Genomic DNA, 17,792 nt, shown 5'->3' with positions numbered 1-17,792 from the left:
AGAAGAGAAATAATAAAGATCAGAGCAGAAATAAACAATATAGAATCTAAAAAAACTGTAGAGCAGATCAACGAAACCAAGAGTTGGTTTTTTGAAAAAATAAACAAAATTGACAAACCTCTAGCCAGGCTTCTCAAAAAGAAAAGGGAGATGACCCAAATAGATAAAATCATGAATGAAAATGGAATGATTACAACCGATCCCTCAGAGATACAAACAATTATCAGGGAATACTATGAAAAATTATATGCCAGCAAATTGGACAACCTGGAAGAAATGGACAAATTTCTAAACACCCACACTCTTCCAAAACTCAATCAGGAGGAAATAGAAAGCTTGAACAGACCCATAACCAGCGAAGAAATTGAATCGGTTATCAAAAATCTCCCAACAAATAAGAGTCCAGGACCAGATGGCTTCCCAGGGGAGTTCTACCAGACATTTAAAGCAGAGATAATACCTATCCTTCTCAAGCTATTCCAAGAAATAGAAAGGGAAGGAAAACTTCCAGACTCATTCTATGAAGCCAGTATTACTTTGATTCCTAAACCAGACAGAGACCCAGTAAAAAAAGAGAACTACAGGCCAATATCCCTGATGAATATGGATGCAAAAATTCTCAATAAGATACTAGCAAATCGAATTCAACAGCATATAAAAAGAATTATTCACCATGATCAAGTGGGATTCATTCCTGGGATGCAGGGCTGGTTCAACATTCGCAAATCGATCAACGTGATACATCACATTAACAAAAAAAAAGAGAAGAACCATATGATCCTGTCAATCGATGCAGAAAAGGCCTTTGACAAAATCCAGCACCCTTTCTTAATAAAAACCCTTGAGAAAGTCGGGATAGAAGGAACATACTTAAAGATCATAAAGGCCATTTATGAAAAGCCCACAGCTAACATCATCCTCAACGGGGAAAAACTGAGAGCTTTTTCCCTGAGATCAGGAACACGACAGGGATGCCCACTGTCACCGCTGCTGTTTAATATAGTGCTGGAAGTTCTAGCATCAGCAATCAGACAACAAAAGGAAATCAAAGGCATCAAAATTGGCAAAGATGAAGTCAAGCTTTCGCTTTTTGCAGATGACATGATATTATACATGGAAAATCCGATAGACTCCACCAAAAGTCTGCTAGAACTGATACATGAATTCAGCAAAGTTGCAGGATACAAAATCAATGTGCAGAAATCAGTTGCATTCTTATACACTAACAATGAAGCAACAGAAAGACAAATGAAGAAACTGATCCCATTCACAATTGCACCAAGAAGCATAAAATACCTAGGAATAAATCTAACCAAAGATGTAAAAGATCTGTATGCTGAAAACTATAGAAAGCTTATGCAGGTAATTGAAGAAGATATAAAGAAATGGAAAGACATTCCCTGCTCATGGATTGGAAGAATAAATATTGTCAAAATGTCAATACTACCCAAAGCTATCTACACAGTCAATGCAATCCCAATCAAAATTGCACCAGCATTCTTCTCGAAACTAGAACAAGCAATCCTAAAATTCATATGGAACCACAAAAGGCCCCGAATAGCCAAAGTAATTTTGAAGAAGAAGACCAAAGCAGGAGGCATCACAATCCCAGACTTTAGCCTCTACTACAAAGCTGTCATCATCAAGACAGCATGGTATTGGCATAAAAACAGACACATAGACCAATGGAATAGAATAGAAACCCCAGAACTAGACCCACAAACGTATGGTCAACTCATCTTTGACAAAGCAGGAAAGAACATCCAGTGGAAAAAAGACAGTCTCTTTAACAAATGGTGCTGGGAGAACTGGACAGCAACATGCAGAAGGTTGAAACTAGACCACTCTCTCACACCATTCACAAAAATAAACTCAAAATGGATAAAGAACCTGAATGTGAGACAGGAAACCATCAAAACCTTAGAGGAGAAAGCAGGAAAAGACCTCTCTGACCTCAGCCATAGCAATCTCTTACTCGGCACATCCCCAAAGGCAAGGGAATTAAAAGCAAAAGTGAATTACTGGGACCTTATGAAGATAAAAAGCTTCTGCACAGCAAAGGAAACAACCAACAAAACTAAAAGGCAACCAACGGAATGGGAAAAGATATTTGCAAATGACACATCGGACAAAGGGCTAGTATCCAAAATCTATAAAGAGCTCATCAAACTCCACACCCGAAAAACAAATAACCCAGTGAAGAAATGGGCAGAAAACATGAATAGACACTTCTCTAAAGAAGACATCCGGATGGCCAACAGGCACATGAAAAGATGTTCAACGTCGCTCCTTATCAGGGAAATACAAATCAAAACCACACTCAGATACCACCTCACGCCAGTCAGAGTGGCCAAAATGAAGAAATCAGGAGACTATAGATGCTGGAGAGGATGTGGAGAAACAGGAACCCTCTTGCACTGTTGGTGGGAATGCAAATTGGTGCAGCCGCTCCGGAAAGCAGTGTGGAGGTTCCTCAGAAAATTAAAAATAGACCTACCCTATGACCCAGCAATAGCACTGCTAGGAATTTATCCAAGGGATACAGGAGTACTGATGCATAGGGGCACCTGTACCCCAATGTTTATAGCGGCACTCTCAACAATAGCCAAATTATGGAAAGAGCCTAAATGTCCATCAACTGATGAATGGATAAAGAAATTGTGGTTTATATACACAATGGAATACTACGTGGCAATGAGAAAAAATGAAATATGGCCTTTTGTAGCAACATGGATGGAATTGGAGAGTGTGATGCTAAGTGAAATAAGCCATACAGAGAAAGACAGATACCATATGGTTTCACTCTTATGTGGATCCTGAGAAACATAACAGAAACCCATGGGGGAGGGGAAGGGAAAAAAAAAAAAAAAAAAAAAAAAAAAAAAGAGGTTAGAGTGGGAGAGAGCCAAAGCATAAGAGACTGTTAAAAACTGAGAACAAACTGAGGGTTGATGGGGGGTGGGAGGGAGGGCAGGGTGGGTGATGGGTATTGAGGAGGGCACCTTTTGGGATGAGCACTGGGTGTTGTATGGAAACCAATTTGACAGTAAATTTCATATATTAAAAAAATAAATAAATAAAAAAATAAAATAAAATAAAATAAAATCATGCCAACAAAAAAAAATAAATATAAAATAAAAATAAAAATAAAAAAAAAAAAAAAAAGAAAGCTGGAGTAGCCATATTTATATCAGACAAACTAGACTTTAAATTAAAGGCTGTAACAAGAGATGAAGAAGGGCATTATAAAATAATTATAGGGTCTATACATCAGGAAGAGATAACAGTTATAAATGTCTATGTACCATATATGGGAGCCCCCAAATATATAAAACAATCACAAACATAAGTAACCTTATTGATAAGAATATGGTAATTGCAGGGGACTTTAATACCCCACTTACAACAATGGATAGATCATTTAGACGCAGAATAAATAAATAAACAAGGGCCCTGAATGATACATTGGATCAGATGGACTTGACAGATATATTTAGAACTCTGCATCCCAAAGCAACAGAAAATACTTTCTTCTCGAGTGCACATGGAACATTCTCCAAGATAGATCATTTACTGGGTCACAAAACAGCCCTTCATAAATATAAAATAATTGAGATCATACCATGCATTTTCAGACCACAATGCTATGAAACTTGAAATCAGCCACAGGAACAAGTCTGGAAACCTTCAAAGGAGGTTAAAGAACACCCTACTAAAGAGTGAATGGGTCAACCAGTCAATTAGAGAAGAAATTAAAAAAATATATGGAAACAAATGAAAATGAAAATACAACCATCCAAACACTTTGGGAGGCAGTGAAGGCAGTCCTGAGAGGAAAATACATTGCAACAGGCCTATCTCCAGAAACAAGAAAAATCCCAAATACAAAATCTAACAGCACACCTAAAGGAAATAGAAGCAGAACAGCAAAGACACCCCAACCCCAGCAGAAGAAGAGAAATAATAAGGATCAGAGCAGAAATAAAAAATATAGAATCTAAAAAAAACTGTAGAGCAGATCAACAAAACCAAGAGTCGGTTTTTTGAAAAAATAAACAAAATTGATAAACCTCTAGCCAGGCTTCTCAAAAGAAAAGGGAGAGGACCGGAATAGATAAAATCATGAATGAAAATGGAATTGTTACAAACAATTCCTCAGAAATACAGGCAAATATCAGGGAATACTATGAAAGATTATATGCCAACAAACTGGACAACGTGGAAGGAATGGACAAATTCCTAAACATCCACACACTTCCAAAACCCAAACAGGAAGAAATAGGAAATTTGAACAGACCCATAACCAGCAAAGAAATTGAATCAGTTATGAAAAAACTCCCAACAAATAAGAGTCCTGGGCCAGATGGCTTCCCAGGGGAATTCTACCATACATTTAAAGCAGAGTTAATACCTATCCTTCTCAAGCTGTTCTAAAAAATAGAAAGGGAAGGAAAACTTCCAGACTCATTCTATGAAGCCAGTATTACTTTGATACCTAGACCAGAGACCCAGTAGAAAAAGAGAACTACAGGCCAATATCCCTGATGACTATGGATGCAAAAATTCTCAAGATACTAGCAAATCGAATTCAACAGCATATAAAAAGAATTATTCACCCTGATCAAGTGGGATTCATTCCTGGGATGCAGGGCTGGTTCAACATCGCAAAATAATCAATGTGATACATCACATTAATAAAAGAACCATATGATCCTGTCAATCGATGCAGCAAAAGCATCTGACAAAATCCAGCACCCTTTCTTAATAAAAACCCTTGAGAAAGTCGGGATAGAAGGAACATACTTAACCATCATAAAAGCCATTTCTGAAGAGCCCACAGCTAACATCATCCTCAATGAGGAAAAACTGAGAGCTTTCCTCCTGAGATCAGGAATACAACTGGGATGTCCATTCTCACTGCTGTTGTTTAACATAGTGTTGGAAGTGCTAGCATCAGCAATCAGACAACAAAAGGAAATCAAAGGCATCAAAATTGACAAGGATGAAGCCAACCTTTCACTTTTTGTAGATGACATGATACTATACATGAAAAACCCGATAGACTCCACCAAAAGTCTGCTAGAGCTGATACATGAGTTCAGCCAAGTCGCAGGATACAAAATTAATGTACAGAAATCAGTTGCATTCTTATACACTAATAATGAAGCAACAGAAAGACAAGTAAAGAAACTGATCCCATTCACAATTGCACCAAGAGGCATAAAATACCTAGGAATAAACCTAACCAAAGATGTAAAAGATCTGTATGCTGAAAACTATAGAAAGTGTATGAAGGAAATTGAAGAAGATACAAAGAAATGGAAAAACATTCCATGCTCATGGATTGGAAGAATAAATATTGTTAAAATGTCAATACTACCCAAAGCAATCTACACATTCAATGCAATCCCAACCAAAATTGCACCAGCTTTCTTCTCGAAGCTAGAACAAGCAATCCTAAAATTTGTAGGGAACCACAAAAGACCCCGAATAGCCAAAGTAATATTGAAGAAGAAGACCAAAGTGGAAGGCATCACAATCCCAGACTTTAGCCTCTACTACAAATCATTAAGACAGCATGGTATTGGCACAAAAACAGATACATAGAACAATGGAATAGAATAGAGACTCCAGAACTGGACCCAAAAAAGTATGGCCAACCAATCTTTGACAAAGCAGGAAAGAATATCCAATGGAAAAAAGACAGTCTCTTTAACAAATGGTGCTGGGAGAACTGGACAGCAACATGCAGAAGAATGAAACTAGACCACTTTCTTACACCATTCACAAAAATAAACTCAAAATAGATAAAGGACCTGAATGTGAGACAGGAAATCATCAAAACCCTAGAGGAGAAAGCAGGAAAAGACCTCTCTGATCTCAGCTGCAGCAATTTCTTACTTGACACAACTCCAACAGCAAGGGAATTAAAAGCAAAAATGAACTATTGGGACCTCATGAAGATAAAAAGTTTCTGCACTGCAAAGGAAACAATCAACAAAACTAAATGGCAACCAATGGAATGGGAAAAGATATTTGTAAATGACATATCAGACAAAGGGCTAGTATCCAAAGTCTATAAAGAACTCACCAATTCCACACCCGGAAAACAAATAATCCAGTGAAGAAATGGGCAGAAAACATGAATAGACACTTCTCTAAAGAAGACATCCAGATCGCCAACAGGCACATGAAAAGATGCTCAACATCACTCCTCATCAGGGAAATACAAATCAAAACCACACTGAGATATCACCTCATGCCAGTCAGAGTGGCTAAAATGAACAAATCGTGAGACTATAGACGCTGGAGAGGATAGGAGAAACGGGAACCCTTTTTCACTGTTGGTGGGAATGCAGACTGGTGCAGCCACTCTGGAAAACAGTGTGGAGGTTCGTCAGAAAATCAAAAACAGATCTACCCTATGACCCAGCAATAGCACTGCCAGGAATTTGCTCAAGGGATACAGAAGTGCTGATGCATAGGGGCACTTGTACCCCAATGTTTATAGCAGCACTTTCAACAATAGCTGAATTATGGAAAGAGCCTAAATGCCCATCAACTGCGAATGGATAAAAAAGATGTGTTTTATATATACAATGGAATGCTACTTGGCAATGAGAAAGAATGAAATCTGGCCATTTGTAGCAACGTGGACGGAACTGGAGAGTGCTATGCTAAGTGAAATAAGTCAGGCAGAGAAAGACAGATACCATATGTTTTCACTCATATGTGGATCCTGAGAAACTCAACTGAAGACCATGGGGGAGGGGAAGGGAAGGAAAAAAAAAGTTAGGGAGAGAGCCAAACCATAAGAGACTCTTAAAAACTGAGAATAAACTGAGGGTTGATGGGGGGTGGGAAGGATGGGAGGGTGGGTGATGGTCATTGAGGAGGCACCTGTTGGGATGAGCACTGGATGTTGTATGGAAACCAATGTGACAATAAATTTCATATTAAAAAAAATAAAAAGAGAAAAACAAAACAAAACACAAAAAAATGGCATCTCTGTCATCATCCTCATTTTATTCACTTATCCACATATTCTAACCATCTCAGCAGCCCCAAACTCAGATCTCTGTTTCATTCACCCAGTGCTTTCTCTGTCTTTGGGGCCCACCCCTTTGTGATGCAGTTTGAAAATTGTTTGCAGGCAGAAAATTAGAGTCGGTATGGAATTCACATCATGTTGTCCCCTTTTCTCAAAAAATAATATCACTGAGTTGTCTGTTGTTCAACTTCTAAAAATTATTGCTTTATATAGCTTGTCCAGCTTTATAGATTTTTTTTTACCAAGGGAAAGTACATCTGATGCTCTGTTATGGCCAGAGCCAGAAATTTCTAAAATTCATATTTTTAGTTTATTACATAAACAATAGAATAAGCTTATTAAACTTGTATCAAATTAAGGTTTGATTTAAAAGTGCCCTAAATCTGTAGATTAACTTGAGGAGAATCGATATATTTAAATTGACTCTTCCCATCCATTAATAGTATTTATTGGATTTTCTTTCAGGCCTTTCAATAAAGCTTAAAAGTTATATATATTAAGTCTTACACTTCTTTTGTTGGATTTAATAAAAATAATGGTATTTTTGCTGTTGTAAATAGTATCTTTTTAAAAATTTTTTTGGTACATTGAACTGTCTGTAACTGATCTTAACTATGTGGCCATACTTTTTATTAGTTATAAAAAATTTATATGAATTTTAACTACATAGCTGAACTCTTATAATCATTTGCATCTAGACTCATATTCTCTTTATTCACAATCATATCATCTGCTCCTAGTAACAGGTTTTTTTTTTTTCCTCTTTTTGATTATTACAGCATGTATTTTTTTGCTTTTGTCTTACTGCACATTGTTCACCAGAAGTAATGGGCCTAGGTCTGAGTCTCCAATCTAAGTACTAATATTGATATTTGACAGGGGTGCCTGGATGGCTCAGTTGGTTGAGCGTCCGATTTCAGCCCAGGTCATGATCTCACAGCTTGTGAGTTCGAGCCCTGCATCAGGCTCTGTACTAACAGCTCAGCGCCTGGAAACTTCTTCTGATTCTGTGTCTCCCTCTCAGTCTCTCTCTGCCTCTCCCCTGCTCATGCTCTGTCTCTCCTGTCTCAAAAATAAATAAACATTAAAAAAAAATATATTGATATTTGACATAAGGGCAATCTTCTATTTTGACTTAGCTTACAGCTGACATACAGATTCTGGTTTTAAGTCTTATTTATTCTCAATTTACTTTGATATTGTAGTGTTTCTTTACTTTTCATATGTACACAAGTATCTACCCCATAATACTTGCAGCCGTAGACAGAGGTCCGTGAAAATAATTTTAAGGAAAAGAATTCTTTTTGACAATGATTTTTTTCTGACAAAAATTCTCTCTTCCTTAGGAATTGGTGTGCTTATGTACATACCAGATTATCACCCACAGTGATATTGGACAACCAAGTCACTTATCTTCCAAATGGGAGAGGGCCTTGTGGCTCAACCGGGAGATCCTGTCCTCAGAGGTATGTGATATTGTTTGAAAATAGCCACTGCTTGTGCTATATTCATGTATGTCCTGGAATATGTAGAGAAAGCTAATCATCCCAGGTACATACGTATAATAAGGTCAGAGTAGGGTCATTACATTAAATGAGACGCATGATCTTGGGTAAGTTAAAATGCAGATACTAATAATACATGCCTCATTGGGAGTTTTTAGAATGTGTGAGACAATGCAGTAATAACCTTAGCCTACTGACAGAGTCTTCAATAAATGTTAATTCTCATGCTTATTTCCATTTTTACTATTACTATTATTTTTATTCTATAACCTGACCAATAATCCTGTCTTTTAATTCTTATGAAATTCACATACAGTTCTAAAATTTTATTGATAATTTCCCTTTCCTACCAGGTCAGAGAGAAGTCTGTAATTTGGCAAGCCACTAATTGAGATTATGCACAATAAAATGGCTAAGGAGGGCCTTTCTTTACATTTTAATGATTCATGTTATTTAATTTTCATTTTTTAAAAAATCTATTTAGGACATTAAAAAATTGCCCTCAAATGTGGGGCTGAGTAATTGATAAGTGCTCTGAATTCACACAGTCACAGTAGCTTATCTGAGAGTGTTTCAGAAGAGCCTGAAATAAAAACTAAAATTATTATTCAGGCCATGATGGCTCATGTTATGCAAATTGTCATACAAATAACTCAGGCAATGAATCTGACACATTGGCAATCTGGAACAGTGCACAGTAAGGATTGTAAAATCAAGGTGTTTCTTACTCCCCAGAGGAATAGCTAAGGTTCATGGTCCAGAGAGCTAAGCACATCTTAGGGATTTAGGAGAGCTGAGCTCCAGTTCTGCTTTCAGTTTACTCCCTTTGTGGCAATTTCCTTGCCGACATGAGAAACAAAGAATGCATTGTTAATTCTTCAGTAATGAAAATATTACCACAGTAACCCCTATTATACTGCCCTTCTGAGTTCAAGGTGAGTTTTTTTTTCTCTCTCTCTCTCTTTAAACAAACCAGAAATGCATATCTTTATTCTCATCTCTTATCTTTCTTTACCTTTGAATGAGTCTCTCCATTCATTCACTATTTCAGTATATATGCAATGTTTGTTACTTTTCTTTTATTATGCCTGAGCCACATATACCAGGGATCCAGTTTGCTAAAGCAGGGACATTTACTCCTATAATAATGCAACCAACTGTGTGGATTCATCCTAATAGACTCTAAAGAGTCCTTTTCCAAACAGCTGTCCTTTCTATTTGGCTTTAGCTATTGGACTGGAGATAGTTCACTGGACAGAGTTTTATTTACTGAATATAATTCACTGGAATAAACACAGACAAATGATTAGCCTATCTTTTTGAGATGGAAAGAATCTTACAGCTCATTTTAAAATTGAGGAACAACCTCACACATAGTGAATTACCCTTCACATCACAGCAAGTTTCCTAAAGCCCAGTTTGCAATACATTTTCTTCCACATGATCAGGGTTTACCCATGAAATTGACCATTGTCTCCACAAAGCTGCATGGGACAAACTCTAGATAATAACAGTGGAGGCTAACCCATGCAGCATGGAGTAAAATCCCACCTGGATCACTTTTACATACAAGACTTTGAGCAAGTTTTTTCATCTCTCTCTTCCTCAGGCTCCTCAGCACATCAGAATAATATTTTCCAAATAGAATAAAATTAAACAAGATAATATATACCCATTTTATAGACCTGCTTGATAAGTATTAGTTAAATATTAAGATCGTGTGGTAAGAATAAATATGACAAAATTGTATTTATGATTGACATTTACATATATAGCGCCTACAGTTCAGGACCATTCACCATTTCTATTGATTGCCAGTGTTAAAATGTTATAACTTCTTGATTTCCCTTGCGCAGTTTCTTTTCCAAAATATTTTCTCATGTTCCCTGTCTCTCCCCCTCTCTTTCTCTCCTTCTCTTTACCCCATCTCTCTCTCTGAGATAAATACCATATGAGAGAAATAATAAAAATTAAGCTTTTAAAACTTGAGAAAAGAGAAAGTGCAGGTTAAAAATCATAGTGGTTACTATAATTTCAGTTAGATCATTGATACACGGTTTAAGTTGTTTGATGTTGATCTGAGAAAACACAAGTCCTTTTAACTATAATGATATAAGGAATAATAAGAATTGAAATAAAATAAATTATCCTCATAAGCTGTTTAAAAATTAGAATTAAAATATTTTTTTAAGTTTATTTTATTTTTGAGAGAGACAGAGACAGTGCGAGTGGGGGAGGCGTAGAGAGAAAGGGAGACAGAAAATCCCAAGCAGGCTCCGTGCTGCCAGCGTAGAGCCGGCTGAGGGACTCAAACCCATGAAACCATGAGATCATGACCTGAGCCAAAACCAGGAGTCCCGCGTTTAACGTACTGAGCCACCCAGGCACTCCTTAAAATAAGTTTAAGGGACACCTGGGTGGCTCAGTCAGTTGAGCTTCTGACTGTTTCAGGTCACGATCTTGCAGGGTTGTGGGTTCGAGCCTCGCATCGGGCTCTGTGCTGACAGCTCAGAGCCTGGAGCCAGCTTGGGATTCTGTGTCTCCTTGTCTCTTTGCCCCTCCCCTGCTCACACTCTGTTTGTCTCTCTCTCAAAAATAAATAAACGTTAAAAAAAAATTTAAATAAGTTTTAACATTGCTTTAGTTAAAAGAATTATCAAGGGAAATGTTTTACTATGTGTAGAAGATGTAACGATAGATATAAACTTAAAATCCCCAACAGCAGAAGTCTTAATACTTTTTAGAATGTATTTAAACAAATCTAAGTTTAACAATAATATTGATGATGAGGATTATAGTATTAACAATAACAGATATCATTTATTGAATGCTTATTATATTTGGGGCAATGTCTCCAATACTTTAACAATCCCAACTGATAATTTAATGAGAGACAAATACTTCCTCTCCTCTACAGATCTCAGAAGATCCCAAATCCCGTCTACAGGATGCAACATAAAATCGTTACATCATTGGAATGGAAGTGCTGTCCTGGATTCAGTGGAGCAAAATGTCAGCTAAAAGGTATATTCTATTAGTAATTTTATAATAACAATTAGAAGCATAAAACTTCTGAAGAATAAGCAACTGATTCCAGTGAAGAGTTGTATTTTCCCTTTTGAACCAAAGTTAGTTAACACGTAGCCAAATCGTTAAAACTGTTACCTCTCTAGGGCTTCCTTAGTTTAGCACCCTAAATCTCTTAACGAGATATCTTATATATTCTTATATTGTTACGGTAGTTTTATGGCATGAGTAAGTGGAGATCTGATTATTCACTTTTTCTTAACTGTATGCTGTGGAGACATGCCTTATTTAAATATTGGAAATCTTAATTTTATACTTTTAAATAATCATTAGAAGTGACCCTATGTGATAATAAAACTAATTTCTAGTTTTGTTCTAGTTCAATTATTTGAAATAATGTCTATGAATGAAATTCAGTTTTAAAGAATATACAAATAGGCATGAATAATTGTGGGTTTTTTCCCCTTAAATCCTCATAGAGCCATTTTATCAACTTTAATTTTAAGGATTTTCTGGTGGCAAGGCTAATCAAACACATGGTAACCTGCCGTGGCCTAACATCCATGTGGCTATTATTTTGCTTTTGGCTTTAAAACAGCCAAAAGCCTTGAAAAATAAGATACGGCATCAGCATATGTATTTTAAATGAATAAATATTATGAGAAAGACCATTAGCAGTGGTGAGGAATTCAATCAGCAGCATGAGAGACTGTGATTAAAAATTAATGTAAGTGTGGAGAAACCATTATGATTCACATTTTGAAAAAAGGAAGTTGTAATACAAAAAGCTCTAGGAAACTTGCAGTTTTGCTAGGGATATTATGTATGGTTTTTCCAGCCCACCCGGTGAGAATCTGTAGGCGAACTTGACTATAAGGCTATTTGTTCTGGGTCTGGCCTGAATTTCAGAGATGATATAAAAATTTAATACATTTTCAGGGTATAATATGAATATGTACTTCATTTATAATCAAGTAAAATAAACTTTTAAATAAAATATCATCTATACAAAACGTATTTAAAAACGAGGCAATTTAGCATATTCTAAAGAAGCCCAAATATCATGCTGCTTTCAAATGATCCCTGATTTCTGCGAGGTGCACAAATATGGTAAAACATATTTGTTTTTAATCTATAAATGGCAGATGGTTAAAAGTTCTGAACAATATTTAGAATTATATTTCTAAAGTCTAACAGTAGTTTTTACATTTCTCTTCTTCAATGAAGAAGGGTATCTTAGGAATATCAATTCCATTATTATTTCTTAGAGATTCAAGGGTTAGTTCACATTATACCTCTCTAGAAATTTAGAATGTCATTACACACCCTATTGCACATAGGGGACTGAACGTCGATATGTGACAGAAAGCAAAGTCTTTATGTCAAAGAATGTCATGGGCTGCAGCTGATAAGAACTGTTGCTGCTTTGATTGTTTAATGACATCTCATGTTCTAACTGGAAGCCACCTGTGGATATTTTTAATACTAGACTTACAAATTGTTATCTTGAATCCTCATTAACAAAAATGTCCCAGAACAGACGTGACTATGACCTTCTGTTACAATACTATAATTAGAATTACTCATAGTTCAAGCATCTGCTGATTAAGCTGTTGTGGAAAGGTCATCTTTCTATTGAAATCTATGATAGGAATAATTTTCCGATGGTGGATATGCCCATTGTGTCATGTCATACAATCAATTCAATATGACTGTGATTCCAAAAACCCCTACTCTTGCTCCCTATGATACTCTGACCATCCTTCTCTTCACTTGTATTGCAGTATACAAAAGCAGTTCAATTTTTTATTAGTGCAGTTGGTGCACTGATAGTATCAAGAACTACTGTGTCCCTTTGTCCCTTGAATCAATCTTCATTATCTCATCTATCCTGGGTTTCTTCCTTCCTTCCTGTCTTTTCTTTGTTTCCTTTTTTTTTTAAACACATTTTTCCCTTCTGATTTCTCCCCCACTACATTCCAACTCTCCCTCTTCTTATCACACTTTATGTATGTGCCAATAGTCTCTTATTCTTATACAGAAGAAAAAATTGTCAGGTTTCCTTTGACAACACTCTCCACGCTATCTCATTTAACAAGCAGCCCCAAATATGGCAAGAATAATCAGTGTGGCTCATCCATTCTTTAAATGTCTTCAGAGCCTGCAAGGGTTTAGAATAACCTTCCCATGTAGCTACTGTGATAATTACTTCAGTGCTAGTCCTTCACATCAGATTATTCTATCCATAGAAAATACGTAAATTTTACAAATCCCTACTTCCCCAAAAGTTTCATCCCCACAAATAAAATAAACTTCATAATACAAAAACAACAATTTCTTTTTCATTTAGATTGCAGTAGGGAGATATTTTTAAATATATAGGGAAGATCCATCAGTCAGGAATAAAATGGAACAGCTAGCAACTGTACTCTCTTTTATTTCTCCTCCTCCACTTCTATACCTTTTTCTCTTTTTCTTTCTCCTCCTACCCCTTTATAGCTTCACTTCCAACCTGTTAGAAAGGGGTATTGTGGGGTGCCTCGGTGGCTTCATCAGTTAAGCATCTGACTTCAGCTCAGGTCATGATCTTGCCATAGGTGGGTTCAATCCCTCCCTCTCTCTCAAAAAATAAATACACATCAAAATTTTTTTTTAATTTTTTTAATGTGTATTTATTTTTGACAGAGAGAGAGAGAGAGACAGACAGAGACAGAGCATGAGTAGGAGAGGGGCAGAGAGAGAGGGAGACCCAGAATTTGAAGCAGGCTCCAGGCTCCCAGCTGCCAGCACAGAGCCCAACGCGGGGCCCGAACCCACAGAGTGCGAGATCATGACCTGAGCTGAAGTTGGACACTCAACCGACTGAGCCACCCAGGCACCCCACATTAAAAATGTTTGAAAAAAAGAAAGGGATGCCGTGATTCAAAATCAATGAGGCAATTCTTCCCGTTGTCTTATTCTACAATATGCTGCCTATAATATGACTAAGCCTCTATACATGCTCATTTTGCTACAATTTCGATAATCAAAAATCTGGTAAAAAAAAGTTCTAGATTAGATTATTAATAATATTAGTCATACTATCAAGAGGAAAACAATTTTTTAAAAGTGTAAATGAATAGAAATTTTTAGGGAAAAAAGGTAGATGCATTAAGTCAAAGAGCAAGGCAATAGTTTTGATTTATTTTACATTTGTTATACTTTTTTGAGGATCAAAGAGTTTGTCTTCAGAAAGGGACCTAATTTTGTGATGGGATCCAAGACATTTTTTCAGAATGTCAGCAACAATATACTTTTTAAACCATTTATATAAAATTTGCAATAATGTGCTTTTCCAGTAGATGTCTCTAAAATGTTCTGAAGTAGAACAAGGAAATTGTGGCTTGCTCTAATGACACAAAGGACGGGAATTTAAGTTCAAATAATGTTAGATTAGAGAGGAGGAAAGAAAAGCTTCTTTGTAAATCTGTTTAAGAAAAAATCCAGTCAGCTCTAGTCAGATCCTTTATGTAGGAAAAAGGTATTTTATAAAATTGTGTTTTATAATACGTACCACAGATATTACGAATGCTGAAAAATACAATTATGCGGTTATTGAAATAAATTGACCTCTGCTATTTGTTATGAATATATAAAAATATTTCATTTTATAAATGTTGTGAGATAGTTCAATAAATTTTATAAGCTATTATAACCAGCATTTTAAATATGGGACTTCTCCAGTAAAACTATTTTAAAATATTACTTCAATTAATATAAATACTTAAACAGAAAAAAGTCCCTATATTTCTTATATACTTGCATATCTAATTCATCCCAGTGGGGATTAATTCTTTCCCCTTTAAGAAAGAACATTATCTCCTATAAGCATTGTGCTCAATTATGATACATTTAGTCAAAAGTCACCATGTACCTTAAGTCTTTGTTGCACCAATTGCTTTCTTTGATTTAACTACCAAATGTTAGTAAATCTTTATATATGTATTGAATATCACCAAATAAGCATTTACCTGATGTCACAGGATCAGCCAGAAACTGGTCTTGCCACATAGGAAGCTTTCTGGTACTAAGAGCAAGCTTCCTCATTACTGAATTGCCATTAATGACTTCCTCCATAAGCCTCAAAGGTCTGGAAGAAAAACAAAATATAGATAACACCTGTCTAGTAGAAGGAGGAAGAGGAGTGGGGGAATCAGAGGAGAATGGAAAGGGAAGGAAAGGGAAGGGAAGGGAAGGGAAGGGGAAAAAAGGAATCTGATTTCTTAAATATATTGAATTTTCATTAATTTATTTATTTTTAAATGTTTATTTATTTTTGAGAGACAGCAAGAGAGAGCACAAGAGGGGGAGGGGCAGAGAGAGAGGGATACACAGAATCCAAAGCATGCTTCAGGCTCTGAGCTGTCAGCACAGAGCCCAATGTGGGGCTCGAACCCACAAAATGTGAGATCATGATCTGAACCAAAGTCAGAAGCTTAACTTACTGAGCCACCCAGATGCCCTCATATTGCTTTTTTTTTTAAATCTGAAGTGATAAAGCTCTTTAAAAGTTGTTTGACTTAAATAAATGTCCTTCTGTCCTAGCACCTATCTCTCAGAAAGGACCAAGAAAAAGAGACTTAGAAATCCACCCTATAGAACAAAGCAAAGGTCTGTGCTGAAGTGCAAGATAAGATAAGATTGCCTGGGAAACCTAGAATTCATAGCAATCCTTGTGGTAGGGAATACATTTGGGAAGACAGAAAGATTGCTACATGGAAAAATAAAAGAGCATCAATCACAGGAAAGTAACTGATTCCACTTGTGAGAGACCCTATCAGCGTTCTCCCTGGGCTAAAACCTATGAAATCAACTGGGATGAATGCAGGCATTGAACTCCAGTCAACAAACAGAGCTAGGAAAAGATAACATAAAGCACTGAATTTGTTAAACAGGCATTTCAAGTTTTTAACAGCCTTGGCAGGGACCCTATCCAATGAACTCCAGAGAAAAGAGGTTCATATGACAATCAGATCTCAAGGATCTTTGTGCAATGGTTAATAGTTGTTTCTTTTATGGGTACAATTTCCTCACCTAGTTCCTCTTAAGCAATTAATTTAAAAATAATTATAGCTGAAAGCAAATGGAAAGTTTCACATGCATACGCACACACACAATCACATTAGTTTTTGTCATTTAATATTTAAAGTATTTTTCCAATTACATATTCTTTCCAACCAGCCTTCTGAAAACTTCTCAAATATATGGAGAACGTTTAATTTTTCTTATTTCACATATGTTTTCATATAATGGGGGGTGAATTACCAAAGATCAGTATGCAAGAGAACTAAAGACTTTCACTTGATACTTCTGTGTATTATTCTCTGTCCCTTTCAATAGCTTTCTTTTTCTCTCTCTCTCTCTGACAGTTTTATTTGCTTTCTCTTCTATTTGTCACTGATTCTGGAGGTTTTTTTTTCTTGAATCTTTAGTTTTTATTTCTAATCTGCTGACTTTCTCTAGTTGTCACTTTCTGTTTCCTTACTTACAATGGAATTAATAGCATTTTTCCAGATTGCATGAATGATGTTTATCTGAAATACTTTTGACCCTAAAGACAATAGAAAATCAGACATGAGTGCTTTTCATTTACCTCCTTTCTATTCTTTCTCCCTTTATCTTTTATCCAGAATTGTTTTTATTTCTTGCACATTTAGGATCTTGCCTGGACCAGGCGGCACAGAGAGAACTATGATTTAATGAAGAAACTCCAGTCAGATATGACCCTAGAAGACTTAAAATGCCCTCTACTTCCTCCTGTAGAAGTGTGTGTGTGTGTGTGTGTGTGTGTGTGTGTGATTTTCTAATTTACCAATCCTTCTCAAATGAGGAAGGATACTGGGTGAAGTAATGCTATAATCTCCACATTAAATATGTCACATGTAATACCCATGGAGATAAAGCTGACTTCATTAGAATGTAATAAAACAATTTAAAATAACACTTTACTATTTATAATTAACCTTTAGCAAAGATTTTGAACCCCTAGAAATGAACTGTTTATCAAATGCCTTTGTGATTTTTATTGCAGTGACCCCACTCCAGGATCATGAGCACCAAACCAATCTGTCTCTTGATTCTGAGGATGGATGAAGGTGCAGGGCCATATTCAAACAGATAACTCATTTAATAACATCAATTAAAATATAAATCAATATGCAAATCAATGG

At 36.1% G+C, this 17,792-nt stretch overlaps 1 protein-coding gene across 4 annotated transcripts in view; it reads left to right on the top strand.

Annotated features, from left to right (window-relative positions):
- The window catches only part of MMRN1 (multimerin 1), a 75,517-nt gene that overhangs the window by 21,898 nt on the left and 35,827 nt on the right, over positions 1 to 17,792 (top strand). For all 4 annotated transcript variants that reach the window (XM_042935892.1, XM_042935893.1, XM_042935891.1 and 1 more), the window contains 2 exons: positions 8,398 to 8,517; positions 11,474 to 11,580. In XM_042935892.1, coding sequence (XP_042791826.1) covers positions 8,398 to 8,517; positions 11,474 to 11,580 — 227 coding nt within the window. The remainder of the gene's footprint in view (positions 1 to 8,397; positions 8,518 to 11,473; positions 11,581 to 17,792) is intronic.

Source organism: Panthera leo, chromosome B1, assembly GCF_018350215.1.
Source record: "Panthera leo isolate Ple1 chromosome B1, P.leo_Ple1_pat1.1, whole genome shotgun sequence".
Classification (NCBI taxonomy): domain Eukaryota; kingdom Metazoa; phylum Chordata; class Mammalia; order Carnivora; family Felidae; genus Panthera; species Panthera leo.
This window is presented reverse-complemented; position numbering and strand designations above follow the sequence as displayed.